Consider the following 22,550-nt stretch of genomic DNA (forward strand, 5'->3'; position numbering starts at 1 on the left):
CGTCACGAATATAAAGGCTGGCGTCTCGAATGCACTGGACTCTTAGGAGATGGCTGGCAGCCTGTGAGGGAGAGCTTGGCCAGGCCAGCGAAGCACAGGGGCTCTCGGGATGATCCCAAGGTCCTAAGCACCCCTCTGCCTGAGGACACTTTTCCTTGGTGGTCTGTCACCTCAAGAGCTAACCCCATGCATGTCCACAGCATGGAGCGGTTTGGGACTAACCCTCTGTCCCAGAGCAGCACTAGCTGCCTCTCTGAGAACTTGCAGGGTGGGAATATACTAATGTCTGGAGTGGTAAGTACAGAGAGAGCTGTGTGAGAGAGATTGTGTGAGTGTGTGACAGAGAGAACTGTGTGAGTGTGCCAGAACTGTGCATGTGTGACAACGTGTATGTGAGACACAGAACTGTGTGACTGTGTGTGTAAGAGAGACAGAAAGATCTGTAAAAAGAAAAGGAGTACTTGTGGCACCTTAGAGACTGACAAATTTATTTGAGCATAAGCTTTTGTGAGCTACAGCTCACTTCATCGGATGTAGCTCACGAAAGCTCATGCTCAAATAAATTTGTCAGTCTCTAAGGTGCCACAAGTACTCCTTTTCTTTTTGCGAATAAAGGCTAACATGGCTGCTACTCTGAAACCTGTCAAGAAAGATCTGTGTGAGACAGAGACCTGTGTGTGTGTGTGGCAGAAAACTGTGTGTGTGAAATGTGTGTGTTTGCCAGTGTGTGTGTGTGAGAGGGAACTGTGTATGTGTGCAAGAGCATGTGTGTGAGAAAATGTGTGACAGAAAGAACTGTGCTTGTGTGTGTGACAGAGACCTGTATGTGTACGTGAGTATGTGTGACAGTGAGTGTGATAGACAGAGAACTGTGTGTTGTGTGACTGTGTGTGTGTATGAGACAGAGATCTCTGTGTGTGTCTCTGAGAGAGAGACCTGTATGTGTGTCAGTGTGTGTGAGAGAGAGAACAGTGTGAGACAGAGACCTGTGTGTGTGACAGAAAATAGTATGTGTGTTTGACAGTGTGTGTGTGTGAGAGAGAGAGAACTGTGCAAGAGAGTGTGTGAGAAAGTGTTTGTGTGACAGAGACAACTGTATGGGTAGGAGTGTAGTGTTTTTGTGTGTCACAGAGAGAGAGATTGTGTGTCTGAACATTTGACAGATATTTTGTGTATCTGAATGTGTGTGTATGTGTCTGCCTGTGTGAAAGGGAGATTGTGTGACTGTGTATATGACAAAGACTGTGTCTGAGCCAGATTGTGTGTGTGTAAAAAGTGAGAAAGATGTGGGGAGACAGGCAGAGGGTCAGCTGTAGCTGTCTGTCACCCAGGAATAACCAATTCATGCCCAGCATTGACTCCAGGTTCCCCTCAGGTAGTTGGGATCACAATAGGGAGACTGACTGCCAGCCTGGGTGGGACTCGCCACAGTGCCTAGGTCACCTAGGAGCCCCAACCCACAGACAGTCACTGGGCCTGTGCTCCTAAATCCCCTGGGGGCTTTCAAAAGCCACAGCCCTTGTATGCATGAAGGAGTGTGCCCATGGCTGCCATGAGGCATAGCGGGACAGGGTCAGCCCTGAGCAGATTCACCATTGAGCCATGACTGGTGTGTGTTCAAAGTAGCCAGTGCCAACAGCCATAGTCCTATGTGTTCTATTGCCCCAGAACTCTGGTGCTTTGTTGTTGGCTTGGGTTCACTTGGGATGATAAAGAGAAGAGAAGAGACACCTCTAAAGTCCTGAGCGCCCTCCCCAGCTCTAACCACTAGACTCTACTCCCCTCCCTGAACCAAGACTAGAACCCAGGAGCCCTGACACAGTCTCCTGTTCTAACCCAGTGGATCCCACAGCACCCTGTTTCTATCCCCAGCGCAGGTACAGTGTGGGTAGCAGCAGGGCAGGTATCCTCCCTTCTCCCCTTGCTCTTCCCCATGGTTGGCTTCACTTCACCCAACTTCTAGGAGGGGAGAAGGGGGTCAGCCCCAGTGGCCCATCCAGCCCTCGGCCTCACTGCTAAGAGGGTGGGTTGGGGATCAGCTAGTGCCCTCTATTTTGGGGAGCCCCCTCAGCTGAGGCCCAGCCAACTCATCTCGTGCCTCACTGGTTGATTTGTCTCCCAGAATTCTTTGGAAGAAAAGAAGCTGAAAAGACGTCAAAAGAATCGGGCAGCTGCCCAGAGGAGCCGACAGAAGCACACGGAGAAGGCGGACGAGCTCCATCAGGTCAGTGAAGGGGGCTAACAGTGACAAGACAGGATGAAATATAGGGGCGCTGGTGCAGGACCCCCCAAAGGGAAGGCTCCCCCATTAGCAACTTAACAAGAACTGATGGTGGGAGTCAGGGAATTCATAGGTGCGAGGACTACTGCCCTCTGGTGGAGGTGATCAGAACTGTATAACTATGTGTCCTAAGGCCTATACTTCTACCGGTGAGCAGGGATTCTCTGTCAGCACAAGTGGCAAGGCCCTGAGGTGGGATTCCTTAGTAAGACATGCTGGAACCACAGCCTTGGAGGAGGGAGGATCTCACTCTCTAGCCCTGGAGCAATCGCTGGCTCTTTAAGACCCAAGCATGGGATGATGGGGTGAGGTGCCATCCCGGCTGTCCAGAGCCAAGGATGGGAGGCAGGATGAGGAGCTGGGGCTCTGCAAGATGGTTTCCTGCAGCACCAGAAAGTTGGGGTTTTGTGAACCAAAAATAGCCACATGCATTAAGTGTGGCCCCTGGGCCCCTCACAGTTTGCTGGTGTGGGATCTGGTGCGTTTGTGTGAAGTCAGTGCAGGCCCATGATCACAGCAGGAGACTGGGAGTCAGGACTCATGGGTTCTGTTCCCTGCTCTTGGAAGGGAATAAGCTTTAGTGGCTAGGGCCAGGGGAACACTGGGACTCATTCCTCCTGGGCTCAACTGCCACCTTCATGGAATTGATTCTGAGCCCTCTCCCTGCTCTAGCCCATGAAACCTCCCCCTCCTCTCCCAGAGCTGGGGCTAGAATCCAGGAGTCCTGGCTCCCGGTCCTGCGTGTTAGTCCTTACATCACTGTATGCCCTGAAGAGCTGACAGTTTAGATAGACAAAGGGTGGGAGGGGAAAGAGGCATAAAGCGGGGAAGGGACTTACCCAGGCTCACCCAGCAGGTCAGTGGCAGAGCTGGGATCAAGCTAGGAATGAGCTTCTCTGGTTTGTGCTATGCAGGAGGTCAGACTAGAATCGATCATGATGGTCCCTTGTGGCCTTAAAATCTATGAACCCAGGTGTCCTGACTCCCAGACCATGCATACCCATTAGACTCTCACAGTCTCTTACTAGTCTGTTCCATCACATTTGTGAGCTGCAGAATTTCTAGCCCTCCATTCTCTATTACATCCCAGTAGCAAGGTACCCAGGGGGTTTTCCAAACCATTCCCTTTGCATGCAATTGGTTAAGGAGACACCGTGTCTAGCAAGGACACAAGGCTATGTCCAGCTGAGCTGTCAGAGGGAAAGTGATAGCAAAAGCGCTCAGTGGTCTGGACTCTGCTGGGAGCCAGTGAGAGACAAGAGACCTTGCACAGAGCAGGAACATAGGATGTGCCAGGCTGGCCCAGTAGCCTGTCTCTGACAGTGCCCAGCAACAGATGCATCAGAGAAAGGTGTAAGGTTCCCATAAAAGCAGCTATTCCTGTTCTCCATATCCGTTTCCACACTCCTTTTTCAGAGTCTTCCTAACCTCTTGGCCCCAGTGACTTGCTGTGGCAGAGAGTTCCACAGTCAAATGCCATGTTGTATAAGTGAGCTTCTCCTTTGATTGGTTGTGAATTTCCCTCTTTCAATTCAATCGAACAGCCCCTTGTTCTTATGGTACGAGACACATAGAACAGAAGCTCTCATCTCCCTTCTCTAGACTAGTCAGTATTTTAGAGACTTTGATCATGTTCCCTCTCCTTTGTCTTCTTGAAACCCATCCCAGTCTTTTCAGAGAGTGTTTTCAGGCCTCTAACCCCCCTGCTCATTCTGCGATGTTCTTTTGGAGATGGGGTGACCAGCAGTGCACACAGAACCTAGCTCAGGTACCTGTCTGCACCCCATTACCCTAGTCACTGAGCATTTCACTGGCCTTAATGCATTTTTATTCTCCACACCCCAATGAGGCAGGGCAGTGCTATTATCCTCATTGTATAGAAGGGGAAAGTCAGCCACATAGAGACTAAGGGACTTGCCTAAGGCCATAGAGGAAATCTGTGGCAGAGCAGGGAATTGACTCTGACCACTGCGCCCACCTTCCTCTGCTATCCAGTATTCCAGAGGAGGCCGCACCGTTGATGTACAGAACAGCACTGGAAAATTTTCCTTATTATTCTTTACCCCAGGGCCTTTTTGGCCCCTCATCAACCCCCACACCTCACCTTCAATGCAATCAAGGTGCCTAGAAATCCTCAAGCCCCATCCATGCGAGGGGAAGGCTGTGGAGTTAAAGGCCCGGGAAGGGATGGCAGCGCTGAGGGCAATGCTAACGCAGCCACAGGGCGTATAGTGTGATGAATGTGCTGGCACAGCAGCGTCCCCTGCTGGATAGAACCGGAACTGTTCAGCCAGGAGTCCTAGATCCAGCACAGCCAATAGCAGGTGGAGGGTGGGGGAAATCAGGCGTCTATCCTTGCACCAGCAGGATTATGTTATTGGCCATGGATTATCTACAGTTTTTAGGGCCCAGTTCTGTCCCTCTGCATGACCCTGTAAAAGCAGATATGGGGGTAACTAGGAGCAGAATTTGGCTCATGAGAGCCAGTGACCAGCCTATTCACCCGGCACCCATGTCCTGCTGTATGGGCATTGATGTGAAAGCACCATCAGAGCCTGTGCCCCGCTGTTTGGAGTCAGCTGCGTACCTACTGTTGCTGTTTGCTATTCTGTGACTGTGCCTGCCCCCACATCAACCACTAGGGATCACTGGTGTTCTGCACAGAATTGGCTAGAAATAATTAATAGAGCTGATCTTCCTAATAATTAAGGAGAAGATTACATCATGGATTCCATGACTTTTAGAGACCTCTGTGACATTTTCCACTTCAGCCCTGAGGGGACAGGCTGGAGCTGTCAGCCAGCAGGGGCCCTGGAGCTCCCAGCTGGCATGGGGACCCAGAGCTCCAAGTCATCAGTCCCAGAGCTTTCAGCTGTGGTGGGGGGTCCCCGGAGCTCCCAGCTGCCACGGGTGGCCCCCAGCGCTCCAAGCCACAGCAGCAGTGCATGCTGGACCCCTCCCCCCTTCCACAGCAGGGCTCAGGCTCTTCCCCACCCCGCTCGGGCTTCAGTCCTCCCCCCATCAGCCCTATTTTGTCACAATTATTTTGATAAAAGTCAGGGACAGGTCACAGGTTTCTGTGAATTTTTGTTTATTGACCGTGACCTGTCCCTGACTTGTACTAAAAATAATGGTGACAAAATATTAACCTTACTAATAATCAAGTAGTAAGAATGAGAATTGAGAACAGAACCCAGGAGTCCTGACTCCCAGCATCCCTCTCCCCTTCTAACCCATTAGACTCCACTCCCTCTCCTTGCTGAACCTGGCCTCCTAGAGACCCATTCTCCAGTGTTGCCTGAATTTTAGTCTAAACCCTTCTTTCTTTGCTCCCTTCACCCCAGCAACATGAGCAGCTGGAGCAGGATAACACAGCCCTGAAGAAGGAGATTGAGACCCTGAAGGAGGAGCTGAAGTACTGGACTCAAATGCTCAAGAACCATGAATCCACCTGCCCAGACATGCTGACTCCCTCCTTGCCAACACAGACTCCCATTCTGCACTGGCTGGCTGAGGAGCTGAACCAGGGGATACAGTGACCCTGGCTACCCTTTGGGAGTCATAAGATAAGGAGGGCTGTTAAACTGTGAGAGAAGAGCTGCTGCACTGAATCAGACCCATGGACCCATCCAGTCCAGTATCTCTCCCTCCCTGCTGCCCTGGCTCAGGCCCATAGCCCATGTAGTTCCATCTTTGACCTCAGCCAGAAGCCGATGCTTGAAAGGACAGCACCAAACGTAATCTGGGAGGTGGGCTGGTGAGTGGATGCAGCTTTGCTTCCTTCCAGGCAGCCAATCTCTCCACAACAATCAAACCATCTTCTGCAGGTCATGGTTAGAGGGGGAATTCCTGACCAATCCCTGAGGTATCCCAGAATGGGATCAGGCACAGACAGAACCCAGCACAGAATGGGGAGCAGAAGACCCTGTCTGATGCTGTCTAACACTAAAGCCAAAACAAACTGGTGCCATGTGAGGAGACTCATAAAATTCACACTCCCAACCTCCAGCCAACACCTGACCTTGCTCTAGCCAGCCTGGTTTCCCCCCTACCACAGAACTGGGGATGCCAATCCACTAGGATTCCCTAAAAGGTGCAACTCAGAGGGGCTAGTGCTAGGCCCTATCCATTTAGCCCTCAGTGCAGCTCTGTTGCATTATGGTGTCCAGGCTTTTTCCCTAGCCTTAAGTACAGGGTAAATTTTACCCTAAGGAGCCATTACCAAGCTGCTGTCTGGGCAATTGTTTGGACTGAAAAAGAACTGTTATTTTCCTGGGTTCTTTGCTAACTGGGTGCCATGTTTAATGAGACAAGGGTGAACTTCTGACATTTTTGTAAATGTCTGTTCTATGTAATAGACACTGTGTTTCTGCATGAGAGTCTATTGGTTTGGGGTTTGTGTCTGCACAGGTGTGAACCTTAAATTAAACTGGGTTTATTCTCTTGTAGGAGGGGGTTCAGTTTTTGAGGCAGAGGCTCACTTATTAGATTGGTATATTATGAGCCAGGCATCCCATTATGGTGTACACATTAGCCATATAATCAGAGTCCAGGAATGTCACTCTCACAGGAAGCCCAGAAGGGACCACAGTGATTATCTAGTCTGACTTCAGGCACAGTGCAGGCCACAGAACCTCCCCCACATACTCCTGTGATAGACCCATAACCTCTGGCTGAGTCACTGAAGTTCTCAAATCATGATTTAAAGACTTCAAGGGACAGAGACTCCACCCTTTACACTAGCTTAAACCTGCCTTTGATACATGCCCTAGACTGCAGAGGAAGGCAAAACCTCCCCCGACTCTCTGAAGACTATGATGGCTATAGAATGAGTGTGAAGCAATGGAAACAGCTACAAGCATGCTTGAGGGCTCTTTTTGTTCAGCAGGGCACCAGGTTGAGGCATGATGGGCTTTGCCATGTGGTACCAGCCATTTTTTAATGAGTGCCCCCTTGTGATGCACAGCTATAGTAAGGCACTTATCTGTGCCATGGCAGGAGTCCTAGCCCATTGGTCGAGTTACTTCTGAGATCACCATCCTTACTCTGTAGCTATGCTGCATTAACAATTTTCATTGGTTGTATGCGTGAGACTGTACAGACGCTGGATTACTTGATTCAGCTACCACAATTCTTCAAAACTACCCCCACCGCAACCCCACGCACACAGCCCCAGCACACATGCTTCACTCACCACTGACACACCAAGACAAGCCTTCCAGGACTGCCATTGAGTCAGCACACAGCGAAGCAGCGCCAAGCATGGCAGAGAGTGTTTTTCGCTTAGCATATCACCAGGTTCAATCATCCCTGGGCCATGGGAGAACCGGATGGGATGCTGGAGGCCAAAGGTTCTGAGGCAGTTGAAGTATGACAGCTGATCAGAGAAGATGGGCACAACAGGGCTGTGCCTCACTACACCACAATGGATAGAAACCCAGGGTCCCAAAAATACTACTTCCCTCCGTAGCTTTACTGCTGCTATTCTCTATTTCCTGTTCACAAATACATGGCACTTTGTGCTGCGTTAACATGTTTGCTGCTGCAATGTTCAGTGAATAGTAGACAGGAATACTGGGGAAAGCCTCCCACGGGTACTGAAATAATCAGATTCCAAGCCCTACAGAATTGGGCACAGTGCCCATACTTACCGGTATATGGCAGCACTGTTTCCCATGCCACTCTAAGCTTTGGTCACACACACAATGCAACAAAAGAAAGCTACCCTCACCAGCCACAGAGAGGCTAAAGGAAGGAGAACCCTAAGGAAAAAATGCCACGTGTACAAGCATGGGCGTTTAGCTACTAGTTAGTAGCACAGTAGCATGTAGGACCAAAAAGAAGCTCAGGGCCCAGCTGGGGTGTGTACATTAGTTGGGCTCAGACAGAGATCAGGGCCCATATTATGGTGTGTGCATTATTAGTATTTGGGTAATGCCTAGGCACTCCAGCCAACATCGGGGCCCATGATAATACGTGCATTAGCAGCCGTAATATTACAGGAACATCTATTGAGCCCAATCTGCTTCAGAGCATAAACTCACCTCTAACTAATGGGGGTCAGGAGGCCACTGTCCCTGAGGGCAGGTTATCCCCTAAATGCAGAGTTCCTTGCAGCTTCCTGGGAAGCAGCGAGTGCAGCCAGTGTCAGAGATAGGATACTAGGCTAGATGGGCCAACAGGTCTGTACCTCCTGTAGTGTGACCAGCACCAGCTAAAGTGCAAGTCCAGGAATGCCCTGTCTGGATGGAGCTTTCCAAGGGAAATTAACTAGAGCTAGTTGGGATCCGGAATCCCCCTTTTGAGGAAGGTTCTGACATTGCAAATGTTTCATTCTGAATCTAAAAGCTGAATTTTGGAAGTTTTCCTGAGAAACAAAAGATTCAAACGCATTGAGTCATTTTGTTTCAAGAAGACAAAACTGCGTTATTTCAACAATGACAAGTGTTTCATTGAAACTTTTATATAATAGTAAAATTCACTTTACTATTGGTTATAATTCTACATGTTCTATTTGTAACATACCATATATATGTTCTGTTGAATATTTTAACATAAAGTCTAAAGAAAATGAATCAAAAGAAGAAAGTAAAAATAAAACACTTCTGACACTGATGGAAATTTCTCACTTTGTTTCAATGTTAAAACAATACTTTCTGGTTTTGAGAATTTTTCATTTTTTTTTTCTTCTTCAAAAATGGAAACCTGTTTGGTTGAAAAATTTTCAACCAACTCCAAAATTTACCCTCACATACTGAAATGCCAAGTGGAAATTCTCACACAGCTCACCAGCTTCAATCAATACCAACTCCTTTGTGCCTGAAATGCTGCCTTTTGTGTCATCCACTACCTTAGGATGAGATCTCTGCCAACCCTATACCCCTCCTGCACTTACCTGCTGCTGGGAGACTGTAGACCACAGAAAGCCATCATTGTACCCTGTCCATTCACCACCCGGATTTGATTTCAATTGCTGCTTCCCACATGGCCAGTTTGCTTAAACAGAGAGAAATTTCCACTTGATGTTTGCTGAGTTTCTGTGGGGCTGAGGTCTCCCTAGGTTCTTAGCTGGCCTGATGGCTTTATCCTCACAGCACTCCCCCTAGTAGGGGATCACCGAGATTTGGGACATACTCCCTGAAAGGCAAGTACAGTTAAATGGACGAAACTAGGTGTGACACAGAGGTGGTTCATTACTGTCAACAACGCGTCAGGCCTCACACACACACACACACACACTACACCCAACACATAGTGGTCATGATATAGACCCAGAAGGTGGCATGTAATATACCACTGGAAAACTAATAACTCCCTGCAACTGTCCTCCCTTTCAGGGTCAGGGTGTCACCTCTTGGTGGCATCAGGGAGTTGGTATGTGCAGCTGCCAGGTAGAATGGCTGGCGGACAATCACCCAGATACCAGTTCAGGTCTCCAAAAAGGAGGAATGGACATGTCAGCTGGTAGCCCCAGCCTCCTGGCTAGGGTACACGGCAGAGTCTAAGTCTCCGGTCCTGTGGGTGAAGCATTCTACAGCCCTCTGCCTCCTTGCAGGGGCAAATAGCAACAATTAAATTGTCCGTTGCTGGGCTTTGGACCTAAAGGTTAGTGGGTGGCCAGCCCTGAGCAGGGGGCTGGGGTTAAGGGGACCCAGCCCTAGGCCCTACCAGTGGCAGGCGATCCTGCCACTGGGGAAATACTCGCTGCCTTACATCCCAGCAGCACAAGCAGACCAAAGTCTTGTTTCCTTGGGCTACTTCTGACTAGTTCCTGCTGTTGCTGCTCTGTGACCATTGGGATCTGTCTCTGTCTCACAGTCAGGCGGCCCTTCCTCTGGTTTCTCCCCAGGGTCTTCATCTCCTGGGGCCATGGGTTGCCTTTTCTTCCCTGCTACCAGCCACAGGCTCAGCTGAGGGCTCAGCTCCCTGGGAGGGACATCTGCCTCCTTCCCTGGTCCAGCCACAACTGAGCTAGTGCAGGGCCCTATTCTTATAGTTTCTGTCCACCCCCAACACTTCCTGCAAGGGAGGTGGGCATGGCAAGGTTGGCAACACCCACCAGGAAGCATTAAACCCCTCTGTGGTGGAGGGAGGCCACTCTTCCTCACTACACTCCCTGATCATTAATATTCTTGTGTGATGTATGTACAGGGTGTGTACAAGTAGTCATGAATATGTGCTAGAATTATGTTCTTAAACAGTGTTTGGCAAGCACCACATAAGCCCAGTCTGCCTTGGACAATGGGATGTGTATTTGCTTGTCTGACAAGCCTGGTCGTCAAGCAGAGACATTGAAGATGTATTTACATATGCAGTAAACAAAGCCATCAAGCTAACAGGAGAAGGAGGTACCAACTCATCTCTCACCAGCAGGGGAGGAACCAGAATGAAGTTTTCTCCAGAGTGCATGGCAACTGTTCCGAGCAGGAGGAAAGGAACTTTATCTGAGAATCCATTTCAATGGTTTACCGGGCTGTAAAGACAGGGGGTCTGCACTTCAAGTGCTAAGCAATTGACTCAACTGATTTTTATAAAATTACTGTATTATAAAAGTGTATTGAGTATGTTGGATTGAGATTTACTTACTTAGCAGATGGGTTTAACAAATTTATTAAGGCAAAACACCCGGCAAGCCATGATCAATTACACACAAGTGGGAAGCTTATCAGGACAATCTTATTACAGTTGCCTTTAGCACCTGCCAATACAGCTTCAACCTCCCTTTGTTACACAAACTTATTTATAACTTGGTTATTTTTTTACATATATTCGTTTGTTTTTATATTAACTTTCCTCCCCTGGTTTAAATTGTTGGTTTAAACATTTTTTCTAGCTTTTTAGTTACTTTCTTTGTTTTGGCAAACGTGATTGCTTTTCATTTTTTAAAACACGTGCGCACCACTAAACATAATTACAATTTGTTACACATACATAGTTCTACTTATGCTTACTCTGTTAAACATTATTAAAACAAACTTAAAATTCACAGCAGGATTTGTTGGGTCTAAATATGCCTTTGCTTCCAACAGAGTAAGGTGTTTTATGAAAGCCTGTGACACACTGGTGATTAATGTCATGCTGCATTAACACTGAGGAATGATGGATGGTCACTGATATTATACTTTAAAATTTTTGACCAAACTCAGGGAGAAACAGGTTCTGTGCCAGAAATGAGGGAAGGCAGCAATTTACTCTTTCCAATATGTGGAATCCAAACAATAGGAGCCCCATTTACATACGAATCAGCAAGGCGATGGGAAGCCCACAGAAAGGGAAGAACAGCAAGAAACCTTCTGGCTCTTGAAACCTAGACAATGAACTTTGGGAGGATATTGGGGGCCACAAAAAGTCTTTTACGTAGAGACTGTCCAGTTTGGCCAATGTACATGGCAGAGGGCAGATGGCAAATGATAGCATATATCACATTGGTAGATGTGCAGGTGAACGAGCCTCCGATAGTGTGGCTGATGTGATTAGGCCCTGTGATGCTGTCCCCTGAATAGATATGTGGACTCTACATAAAAGAATAAATGGACACAAATCAGACATCAAGAATTATAACATTCAAAAACCAGTCGGAGAACACTCAATCTCTCTGGTCATTCGATTACAGACCTAAAAGTCACGATATTACAACAAAAAAACTTCAAAAACAGACTCCAAAGAGAGACTGCTGAATTGGAATTAACTTGCAAACTGGACACCATTAAATTAGGTTTGAATAAAGACTGGGAGTGGATGTGTCATTACACAAAGTAAAACTATTTCCCCATGTTTATTCCCCCTCCCCCCCACTGTTCCTCACACGGTCTTGTCTACTGCTGGAAATGGCCCATCTTGATTATCACTACAAAAGGTTTTTTTTCTCTCCTGCTGGTAATAGCTCACCTTAACTGATCACTCTCGTTATAGTGTGTATGTTAACACCCATTGTTTCATGTTCTCTGTTTATATAAAATTGTCCTACTGTATTTTCCACTGCATGCATCTGATGAAGTGGGCTATAGCCCACGAAAGCTTATGCGCTATAAATTTGTTAGTCTCTAAGGTGCCACAAGTACTCCTGTTCTTTTTGCAGATACAGACTAACACAGCTGCTACTCTGAAACCTGTACTTAGCAGTGAGTCAGTGGCAAGATTAGAAATAGAACCCAAGAGTCCTGACTCCCTCCCACGTCCCCTGCTCTAGCCACTAAACCACATCCCCCTTCCAGAAACAGGAACAGAACCAGGAGTCCTGGCTGCCTGCCCCTCCCCCTGCTCCCTTCTCTAGCCACCAGACACCCCCTCCTCCTTCCTGCAGTTACACTGCTCTCAATGAGATCAGACTCCGGCCCCGGCAGCTATTTGGAGACGAGTCACCTTAGCTACAGCTTTTATGATGGAAAAATAAAGCCAGCCCCAAACTCTGACCAGTCCCTCACTGATTCTTTAATCTAAGCCCCCTGCTCAGCATTTCTCAGTTAACTCATTTTCCTTCCCCCTACACGCACAGACAGGTACTTGCAGGAACAAGACCCAGCTCGAAAGGCCTTTGTCTTTCAACACAGGCAGCCACTGAGCTAATGTCAGCTTCCTCCAAACTGTCATTCAGGCGAGGTGGCTACCTGCCTGCTCACGTCCCCCCCAGTTCCTCCCTGCTCTGAGGGGGTCAGCAGTAGGGCACTTCCACATGGGACTACCCCAGCAGCACAGCTGGCCCCACCGTATATCATCAGATGGGCCTGATTCTGATCTTAGCGCCTCCGGGATCAATGCAGAATCACCCAGTGGGGGCAGGGCTGGATTCTGATCTCAGCTCCTCCAAGGTCAATTTGGAGTCACCCCCCAAATGCATTGGGGTCAGGATCTGTTTCTGATCTCAGTTACACTATGTACATTCATAGTCACCCTCACTGGCTTCAGTGGAGGCAAAGCAGATTCTGCCCTGGTGTTAACCTATTCTGCTGCTTACCCAGCAAATAAAAGGCAGCCCCACCCTTGATCCAAGCTCCCTCACTCCTTCCCTGGACTCTGGGGTGTTCCAATACAGAACAGAACTTGGCTACGTGGACCTTTCTTTCCGGCAAACCACAATCCACTTCTCTTGCTACAAACTTCCCAAGACCTCCCCTTTAAAAACCACACCCCACAGATGCAACATAGAACAATTAACCAAACAGAGAGCAGCGATGGGTCAGTTGTTAGGGCCCCTCACCTGGGTTATGGATAGACCAGGGTTCAATCCCCTGTTCTGTCACAGATTCCCTGTGTGATCTTGGGCAAACTAGCCTCTGTGCCTCAGTTTCCCCATCTCTACTGCCCTGCCTCACAGGGGTGTGTGGGGATAAATCCATTCAAGACCAGGAGGTGCTTAGACACTACAGTGATTGGGGGAGGGTGCAGATGAGTACATAGGAGAGACAAAAAAAGCAGAGGGATATTGATATGTGCTTGGCTTCTTGAATGGACTAAAGGAGAGTGGGCAGTTGGTATTTCCACAGGCTGAGAGTAATACAGAAATAGCCCCATGAAATATTTATTGTAATGACTCTTTTTGCATGATCATTTCCCATAAGATTGACGAGGCCCTGGGACGGGTACATGTACATGTACAAATCTATGGCTTTGCTTAGAGAACGAAGTGTAAGCTCAGGGATGCTAGAGATGGCTTGATACAGGATGCAGTTACTTTTCCGCAGTGATCTTGTGCTTTCTTCCTTGGGACCAATGGCCAAATCCTGATCTCTGCCAGTGCCAGATGTGACCCACACTGCACTTGGAAATAGCTGACGCAGGATCTGCTTGCTGCACTGCAAACCAGCAGGCAAGGGTGAGATTTTTCCAAAGAGCCCAGCATCTACAACTAGGCTTGTAGCAAAGCAAACTTCTGGAAATCAGGCCCAATTGGGGGTCCTGAGCCCTTGGGAAACATAAGCAAGGAACAGCTCAAAGTGAGGAGCTGTTTACAGGCCAGAACTGCAAGGCAGAGGCGTCTCACCTGAAATTCAACATGAAGCCACGGCCCTTGTGGGCTTCAGAGATCCCTTGGCACTTCCCCCAGCCAGGGCATGAACCTTGGCATCCCAGCCCAGCTCCAGTGTTTTGCCTCCTTAACTAACCCTTCGTTGTTTCAAGATCCTTAATTTCCTCCCCTAAACTCTTGCCTGTCAAACAGCTGCCCTGCTCCACCCCAGAGACGGATGGATTGAGCTGAAACACACAAGCAGAAGTGCCACTAGAAACACAGCTGATGATCTCCTCACAAAGAACCCAACTCAGTCACGCCAGCTTTTCAAAGCCCTCTTTATCCAGGGAAGTCTGACATCTCAGCCCTTCTGGCCAAATTCCACTTTCTTTACGCAGCATTAAGCTTTCTGAGCCAACCCTCCATTTAGAAAAAGCTTGGCCCCAAGACTCAATCCAACAATAGCAGGTTTATATATTGAACTTAATCCGATGCCTAAAATATGTCTGGGTGATATAAATAGTTGCTGGTAAAGAATTGGAGCTTTCTCCCTGCTCTTTTCCAACATGTTAAGTCACAACCCCCCTTAGTTTAATTCAACTCTCCTGGAATTAAAGATTTAATTGGCTTGGAGGAGAGAGGTGTTAAGAGCCCTCAGTGCTTTGAGGCTGGGCAGAGCTCTGCTAATCGAGTTAGTGTCTGGTTTAGTGACCCCACGAATACAGAGGCCCAGGGGAATCACATTCTCCAAAGATGCTTATGCCCCATTTTCAAAAGGACTCCAAGTCACTTTTGAAAATGGGGCTTAGGCAATTTGGAAAATTTGATCTTTAAGATTTTAAAAGTCAGGATCCTAAATCCATTATCCCCTAAATAAAGACAGGCCAGTGCTATTCTTACAGCAGGAAGGATGGTCTTGTAGCTAAGGGGCTGGACTAAGCCACAGGAGGGCTGGGTTTGATTTTTGTCTCTGCCACTGACTCCTTCGGTAGCCTTGTGCAAATCACTTCCCCTCTCCGTGTCTCAGTCTTCAGCTAAAAAACAAGGCTAATTCACCTTCTTTTATCTATGTAGACTGTGACCTCTTTGGGGCAGGGACGGTCTCTCGCTCGCTGTCTGACTGCCTGGCACAAGGGAAGGCCTGATCTTGGACAGGGGTGTGTACGGCACCCACCACAATGGGGGCCCCAATCTCAGTCTGGGTCTGTGCAGCACCCAGCACACCTGGGGTTCCCCAGTCTCGGTCAGGGTCTGTGCAGTGTCTGGCCCAACTGGAGGTCCTGATCCTGGCCAGGGCCTCTAACAATCTTGCCCTACCATGTATAGCAAATAAGAAACCCCACCAAAAAACCCCCAAACAAAACCACCCAAGTTGTTGTTTTGGTTTGAAAAAGAATCTTTAAAATGAGTCCCCTCTCCCCCAGATCTCCTCCTCCGCCATTGGTCAACTTCAGCCATTTCCAGCCTGGGTTCAACTGCCTGTCATCCCCACAGCTGGATTTAACCTCCTCCAGAGGAGACACTGGGATCCCTTTGTTCTATAGTGGCAGTTTTGTACTTTTGGGAAGGATCCTTCCCTCCCCCCCGCCTCTGGGTGGCAGGTTTTCATTTAGCTTTCAGAAGCAAGATCAAACCTGTCAGTAAAGATTAGGAGAAGGCAGCCATTTTCCTAGATGATAAGGCCAGAAGGGACCACTGGGATCATCTGGTCTGACCTCCTGCACAGCACAGGCCACAAGACATCCCTGCATTAACTCCTGTGTGAACCAGAGCAGACCTGCTAGAAATACCGACAATTTTTAAATCAAGATTGGATGTGGTGGAGAATCCACAACCCTTCCTTTTGGAAGTGGTGAATTCCCCCTCACTGTTACACATTTGTGCCCTGCTTCCAGTCTCAATTTGCCTAGTTTCATCTACCAGCCACTTGATCTTGCTTCACCTTTGTCCATTGGAATCCATTGCTCTGAGAACTGACTCACCATTTCACCTTGGGCAAGTCACTTCCCCAGCTCTGTGCCTCAGTTTCCCCACCATTAATGTGACCCACCCCACAGCAGAGCCAGAAAGGTTGATTCTTGTTTCTAGGGTACTAAAGGAGGAAGTGACGTCATCCAAGGGCTGCAGCAGGCCAGGAATAAACCCAGGTGGCCCGAGTTCTAGCCCAGCATACTAGCCATTGTACAACATTGTCTACTTGCCCATGCTTTTCCTGGAAGGTGCTGGGGTCTCTGCAGAGCTGGCACCGTCCCCTATCAAGCAAGAGACAGCTCAGTGATGGATGGAGAAGAGCAGGGATTTTGAGGGTTAAGGCATTTGGCTGTGGCTCAGGAGATCTAGGTTTTGGCTCAGCCACAGACTCCCTGGGTGACCCTGGGCCGGTTGCTGACTCTCTCTGGGTCTCAGTTTCCCCACCTGGAACATGAGGTTGATCATTCTTCTTTTGTCTTATTTATTTAGATTATAATTATCCCTTTAATCACAGATGGGGAAACTGAGGCCCAAAGAAGGGTGGTGACCCACCCGAGGTCACTCAGCAAGTCTATCACAGAGCTTGGTTCTAGAGACCAGTGATTAATTAATACTCCCTGGCACACCAAGGAGAGCCACTGGACAAGGACAAGCCATTGTTCTTCGCTGAGCTGCCCATGGAGCCAGAGCTGTGACCTGGAGTGACCCTGCACCAGTCTGGAGAAATTGTTATTAGCAAGAAATGGGCACATTTTGCAAAGGCAATGCAATTATCTCCCTAATGCACCGGTAGTCAGATGCACGCCGGGGTGTCTAGCAGGGGACTTACTCCTGAGCTGGAAGCACCTACTGTGCTCCTGAGCTGGAAGGCTGCCTGCAGGAAGACATTATTGCAGTTTGCTTGGTCTGCAGAAGCACAGTTTGCTTGGTCTGAGCGGGCGCTTGCCATTCATTGGTTCTTTGGATCGCAGCATCTGGTACATCAGATGAGATGCAAGACCCATGTCCTCAACACTCATTAAAAGTCCCCTGGCTCGGTACTGTTAAATAGCTGCTGCTTCTCACTGGTGGATGTATAAGTCTCACCCCACCCCAGAAGCAGCTGCATCTCTTTGGGAGGTAAAATGGGGTGAATACATAGTTTGCACTGTGCTCAAAACAAGACATACAAATCTAGCAACACCCCTGTTGTCTCTAGACAGCATGCACAGCCGTGTGGCTAGAGCTCCAGGCCTTTCCTTCTACAAGGACAGGTCTGGAGTTTACAGATAATCCCCATTGGCTGTTAGCAATATGGGGCTTATGAAACACACTTGAGTCTTTCCAATTCAGTCTAACAGAGGACAGTGGCACTTTCTGTCATGCACACGCGCATGAACTTTCTATGCTAACAAACTATTTCTTGCGCTGCCCCCGAATTGATGGTTCTAAGGGGAAGGGAGTTTACTGTAACCACGAGTGGTCTTTTACCCAGCTCCAAAGCCCCTTTTAAGCCAGAGCTAAGAAGGGCTTGGCCTCAGAAGCTGATGGAAGTTGTTGGGGTGGGATCTCTGAAAAAGTGAGTGGCTCTGGAAATCCAGAGAGCAATTTATTTCTCTTAGCTGGGAGGGCTGGTGGGGGCGGGGCAGGAGGTGGAGATGGGAAAAGTAAGAGTCCTAAAGGGGCAGGCTGAGGTGTGGAGATGCAAATACCTGAGCTAGATATAGCACCTGGGAGAGCTTGCAGCAGGATACCATGACTCGGGAGCTGCCCAACAGGACCCTGGTGCAAGACAGCTGCTAACACCCTCTGCTGTGGACTTCCTGCCAGCCAAGCACAGATGGTAGGATACACTCCTGGCTGTGGGGAATTGAAGGGGGCAGAAAGCTGGGGTCTGAGCTGCACTGAAGGCAGAGCAGGTTCCTGGGTCCTTTCAATCCTTGAGGCAGGAGGAGTTTGTAGGTGAAGAGAGAATAGTCATTAGAGGGAACAATTGAAGGCTCACAGGCTTGTGCTAGCCAACTTGGCTCCCAGAGCGGGGACTAGAACCCAGGATGCCCAGCCCACTGCTCTCACCACTAGACCCTCTCCCAGAGTTGCTGATAGAATCTAGGAGTCCTGACTCCCAATCCCTGCATACTAGTCAATGCACCTTTGATCACTGCTCTTTTGATTTGCAAGAGAAATTGAGTTGAAAGAGCTTGCTATAGCGAAAAGGAAAATCTATTTTACTGTATTTGCTGTTCAGTTTTACTCCAGGTAGAACTGTACAAATCTGAGTGGGCACAAGCAAACAATATGTGCTTTAATTGGACTAAATCGATTACTTGATGAGGGACTCTATCCTGGGAAGTTGCGGCTCTGAAAAAGATTTGTGGGGTGTGGTGTGGTAGAGAATCAACTGAATGGGAGCTCCCAGTGTGATGCTGTGGCCAAAAGGGCTAATGTGATACTTGGATTCACAAAGCGGGGAATCTCGAATAGAAGTAGAGAGGTTATTTTGTCTCTCTATTTGGCACTAGCGTGGCCAGAACACCCTGTTCTGGTTCCACAGTTCATGAAGGATGTGGATAAAGTGCAGAGGGTTCAGAGAAGAGCCACAAGAAGGATTAAAAGGAGGACTTGTGGCACCTTAGAGACGAACAAATTTATTTGAGCATGAGCTTTCGTGAGCTACAGCTCACTTCATCGGATGCATCCGATGAAGTGAGCTGTAGCTCACGAAAGCTTATGCTCAAATAAATTTGTTCGTCTCTAAGGTGCCACAAGTCCTCCTGTTCTTTTTGCAGATACAGACTAACACGGCTGCTACTCTGAGAGAAGAATTAAAGGATTAGAAAACCTGGGTGACAGTGAGAGACTCAAGGAGCTCAATCTACCTAGCTTATCAAAGAGAAGGTGAAGGGGGGGACTTGATCACAGTCTAGCAGTACCGACATGGGAAACAAATATGGAATAATGGGCTCCTGAGTCTAGCAGAGAAAGACTGGAAGAAGGTGCACGTTTTTATCAGTGAGGATAATTAACCACTGGAACTAGTTCCCCAGGGCAGAGGTGGATTTTCCATCATGGACCATTTAAAATCAAGATTGGTTATTTTTCTAAAAGATCTGCTCTAGGAATGATTTTGGGGAAGTTCTCTGGCCTGTGCTGTACAGGGGGTCAGGACAGATGATCACAATGGTCCCTTCTAGCCTTGGAATCTATGAACCTGAGTGTGTGGGGAGGGGGGATAGGGACAGCCCAGACTCTGAAGCTTGGTCTATGGCCTTTGCCTCAGCACATCCCAGTCTCTTCTGTTCCCAAAGGCTAGAGCCCTTCCACTCAAGAAGGATCCCCATTAGCAGTATAGGAGCTAGGACACACAGCTCAGAGGTTCAGATTCCAGCCAGCAGAGGGTAGCTGTGCACACATGCATGCATGTGCACACCATTCTAATCAGAGCAGTCCCTTCGCTCCCACCTCCTGCTGCCCTGATTCTGTACCCTGAACATGTGCCATTCCCGTTGCAGAGCCCAGGCACCATGCCGTCCTGCCATGCTGTCATCATCATCTCCCTGCTGCTGATCCTGATGGCTTCCACATGCTGGAGCTATGAGACCATCGGGCCTGGCTGCCATCTGCACCGTAAGGACAGAGGAGGGGGGAAATGGAGCGGTGCCAGGGCTGAATATGGCACCAGGGAGCCAGGATCTCCCTAAACCTGGATCTGATGCTGACCCCCTCCCCGTGGACTCCTGAAATTGCTGCATTTTACCATCTGGGAAACTGACGCACAGCAGGGGGAAGTGACTTGACCCTGAGGTCAAGCATAGACTGTGACAGAACCAGGAATAGAACCCAGGAATCTCGGTTCCTAGCCACTCTGCTCTAACCACTATAGCTCCCTGCCCCCCACAGTAGACTTTTGTACACCTGTACTTTATAGGGATGCTCATGGCTGTAAACCCACTTGAGTGTTCAGTGCAGGGGATGGGTCTTTTGGATCCTAAAGTTGCCAGTTCAAATCCCAAGCAAGTAGGGTCCTTCCTGCTCTGTGGGCCTGGTGTGGAATGAGTTAGTTGGCTCTCTGCCCAGCCCCTACCTCATCAGCACAGATGTTGAGGGCAGGCCAGGCCATGAAGACTGAACTCTCCTCTGTCTCCATAGCATTTGATGTAACCATCAAGAGCGACCGCCGTGGGACCTGCCGTGGGACCCATGTGGTTCAGGCCTGTGTGGGCTACTGCGAATCCAGTGCCTTCCCCTCCAAGTACTCCGTCCTGCTGGCCAGCAGCTTCAAACACAACATCACCTCTGTGTCCCAGTGCTGCACCATCAGCAAGATGCAGAAGGTGAGCGGGGCTGGGGGATATGCCATAGATCCTGCCCCACAGTGTGGGCCCAGGCTGGTATGAGTCTTCCCACAAACTAAGCCAGACTGGGAGACATGGGGCTCCCGTGTGCATGCAAAAGCTGGGATGATAGATAGAAGCAAGAGAGAGGGGGCTCGTTTCGAGGATACACAGGTATGGGGGAATCCAGTAGCTCCCCAATGATTCACCAGATCCCAGAGACAGCAGCTGGGATCGAAGCACTTAGGGGAAGCTGGATGGACACAGCAGGGCTGATTCTCAGCTACTTTGGGGATTTGGTGCACGCTACAGCCACACGAGTGATGTGACTGGCAGAGGTGCAGCGCACCCTGGTCTGGCACAGCGCTCACGAGAGGGGATCTTCAGCGCTGGCTGGAATCTCAGGGCTACTCTGTGGCCCTTTCAGAATCCATCCCTGCCAGTCAGTGTGGCGTTAAAAGGGCTCTGCTCCTAGGAAGGGGCGTGGCCAGAATGCAACATTCTCTGGCTATTCTCTGCTCCCAAGGGATCATGGGAAGTGGCATCCGCTCTAACTTGCACCAGGGCCTGGAATTCAGGGTGGGCACCGGGGGTGGGCACCAGTCCCTCTCTCACCCTCCCATCCCCCTGCCACAGATCAAAGTCCGCCTGCATTGCCGGGCCGTCCGCCACGAAGAGATAGAGATCTTCACTGCCAAGAGCTGCCAGTGCGACATGTGCCGCCTCTCCCGATACTGACTCGGCCAGGGAAGCCCTCTCCTGCGACACCCAGGAACCCACAGCCTGGGCTTGTCTAGAACTGTGCATATGAACATGTGTCAGCAGGGGCCACTGCAGTCCACACCAGGCTTGCTTTGCCACCACGAGAGGGCACCCCGGCTGCTCCCAGCTTTACCTAGAGCTTCAATTTGCCAGTTTGCTGCTGCTGTAGGTTTGTCTTTGCAAACAGATACCATTAGCAGTCAGCCCCCAGCCGGAACAAACCGCAGAGCCAGGCTCCCCAACCCAAGTAGGGCTGTAAATGGGTGTTGACTGTACGCTGGGCCTAGTCAGAGAAATTCATGGGCTCCTTTCCCCTCTGCTGTGTTGCCAAGAAGCCAATACCTGATCTCAGGTTAATGTATCTGGCTAGAGCAGGGGTGGGCAAACTTTTTGGCCTTAGGGCTACATTGGGGTTGCAAAACTATATAGAGGGCCAGGTAGAGAAGGCTGTGCCTCCCCAAACAGCCTGGCCCCTGCCCCCTATCTGCCCCCTCCCACTTTCCACTCCCTGACTGCCCCCCTCAGAATCCCTGACTCATCCAACCCCCCTCCTCCTTGTCAGGAGCTCAGGGGCCGGGTAGGATGGGCCCGCGGGCCGGATGTAGCCTGTGGGCCGTAGTTTGCCCACCTCTGGGCTAGAGCATAAAATATGTTCCTTCCTGACCCTAGAGAAGAGATCAGCTCATGCCTTGGCCCCTGAGAGTTGATTGTCATTCGCAGGAAAGATCCCTCCATGAGTAGAACATGACTGAATCCTGACCCCATAACAAACGGAACTCTTTAAGGCCCCTTTATTTACCAAGCAGAGCATCCTAGTACAGAACCAGAACCTAGGCCTCCTAAGGAGTCTATGGAAGGAAAGTGGGTTCCCATTGCTCATTTTTATATGGGAGTGCCAGAGGCAGAGCCAGAGACATAGCTTGAGCCTGCACACATCTGACCTCACCCACACCTGGTAAAAGGCCAATTGGAGCTGGTATAGGGCGTAATGTAGTGGGGTAGCCAGAGGGCTGTGTTTTATATACTGGTGATATGGGGTCTAGTCGTTCTGACTTGCTTTGTGACCATGTGTACGTTCTTTCTTCTTACTGTGCTTCCCATCATTTGCCTATTTCGATTGTGAGCTCTTTAAGGCAAGAACTCCCTTTCACTCTGTCTGTGCTCCCTGATGGGGGCCCTGATCTTGGTCAAGTTGCCGAGACTCTAATATGAATAACAACACTGCGTTGGGGCCAAGGCTACCTGTGCTTCCGCTCTCTGGCTGAGTGCTATAGTA

At 49.3% G+C, this 22,550-nt stretch overlaps 2 protein-coding genes across 2 annotated transcripts; both read left to right on the forward strand.

Annotated features, from left to right (window-relative positions):
• Window positions 1-217: 217 nt before the first annotated feature.
• On the forward strand, window positions 218-5,879 carry BATF2 (basic leucine zipper ATF-like transcription factor 2). The gene is made up of 3 exons (XM_077822810.1): window positions 218-294; window positions 2,123-2,224; window positions 5,626-5,879. The coding sequence occupies exons 1-3, from the start codon at window positions 283-285 to the stop codon at window positions 5,818-5,820; spliced, it is 309 nt and encodes a 102-aa protein (XP_077678936.1). The 5' UTR covers window positions 218-282; the 3' UTR covers window positions 5,821-5,879.
• An 11,957-nt stretch (window positions 5,880-17,836) lies between these two features.
• Window positions 17,837-21,250, forward strand: GPHA2 (glycoprotein hormone subunit alpha 2). The gene is made up of 4 exons (XM_077821514.1): window positions 17,837-17,845; window positions 19,691-19,805; window positions 20,328-20,512; window positions 21,149-21,250. The coding sequence occupies exons 1-4, from the start codon at window positions 17,837-17,839 to the stop codon at window positions 21,248-21,250; spliced, it is 411 nt and encodes a 136-aa protein (XP_077677640.1).
• The last annotated feature ends 1,300 nt before the right edge of the window (window positions 21,251-22,550 follow it).

Source organism: Eretmochelys imbricata, chromosome 7 (genome assembly GCF_965152235.1).
Source record: "Eretmochelys imbricata isolate rEreImb1 chromosome 7, rEreImb1.hap1, whole genome shotgun sequence".
In the NCBI taxonomy this organism is placed as follows: domain Eukaryota; kingdom Metazoa; phylum Chordata; order Testudines; family Cheloniidae; genus Eretmochelys; species Eretmochelys imbricata.

Bases quoted from the DNA above. Each gene is read 5' to 3' on its own strand.
- BATF2 (XM_077822810.1), top strand. The intron at 2,225-5,625 runs GTCAGTGAAGGG...CCTTCACCCCAG, and splicing joins AGGCGGACGAGCTCCATCAG to CAACATGAGCAGCTGGAGCA.
- GPHA2 (XM_077821514.1), top strand. The intron at 19,806-20,327 runs GTAAGGACAGAG...CTGTCTCCATAG, and splicing joins GCCTGGCTGCCATCTGCACC to CATTTGATGTAACCATCAAG. The intron at 20,513-21,148 runs GTGAGCGGGGCT...CCCCTGCCACAG, and splicing joins CCATCAGCAAGATGCAGAAG to ATCAAAGTCCGCCTGCATTG.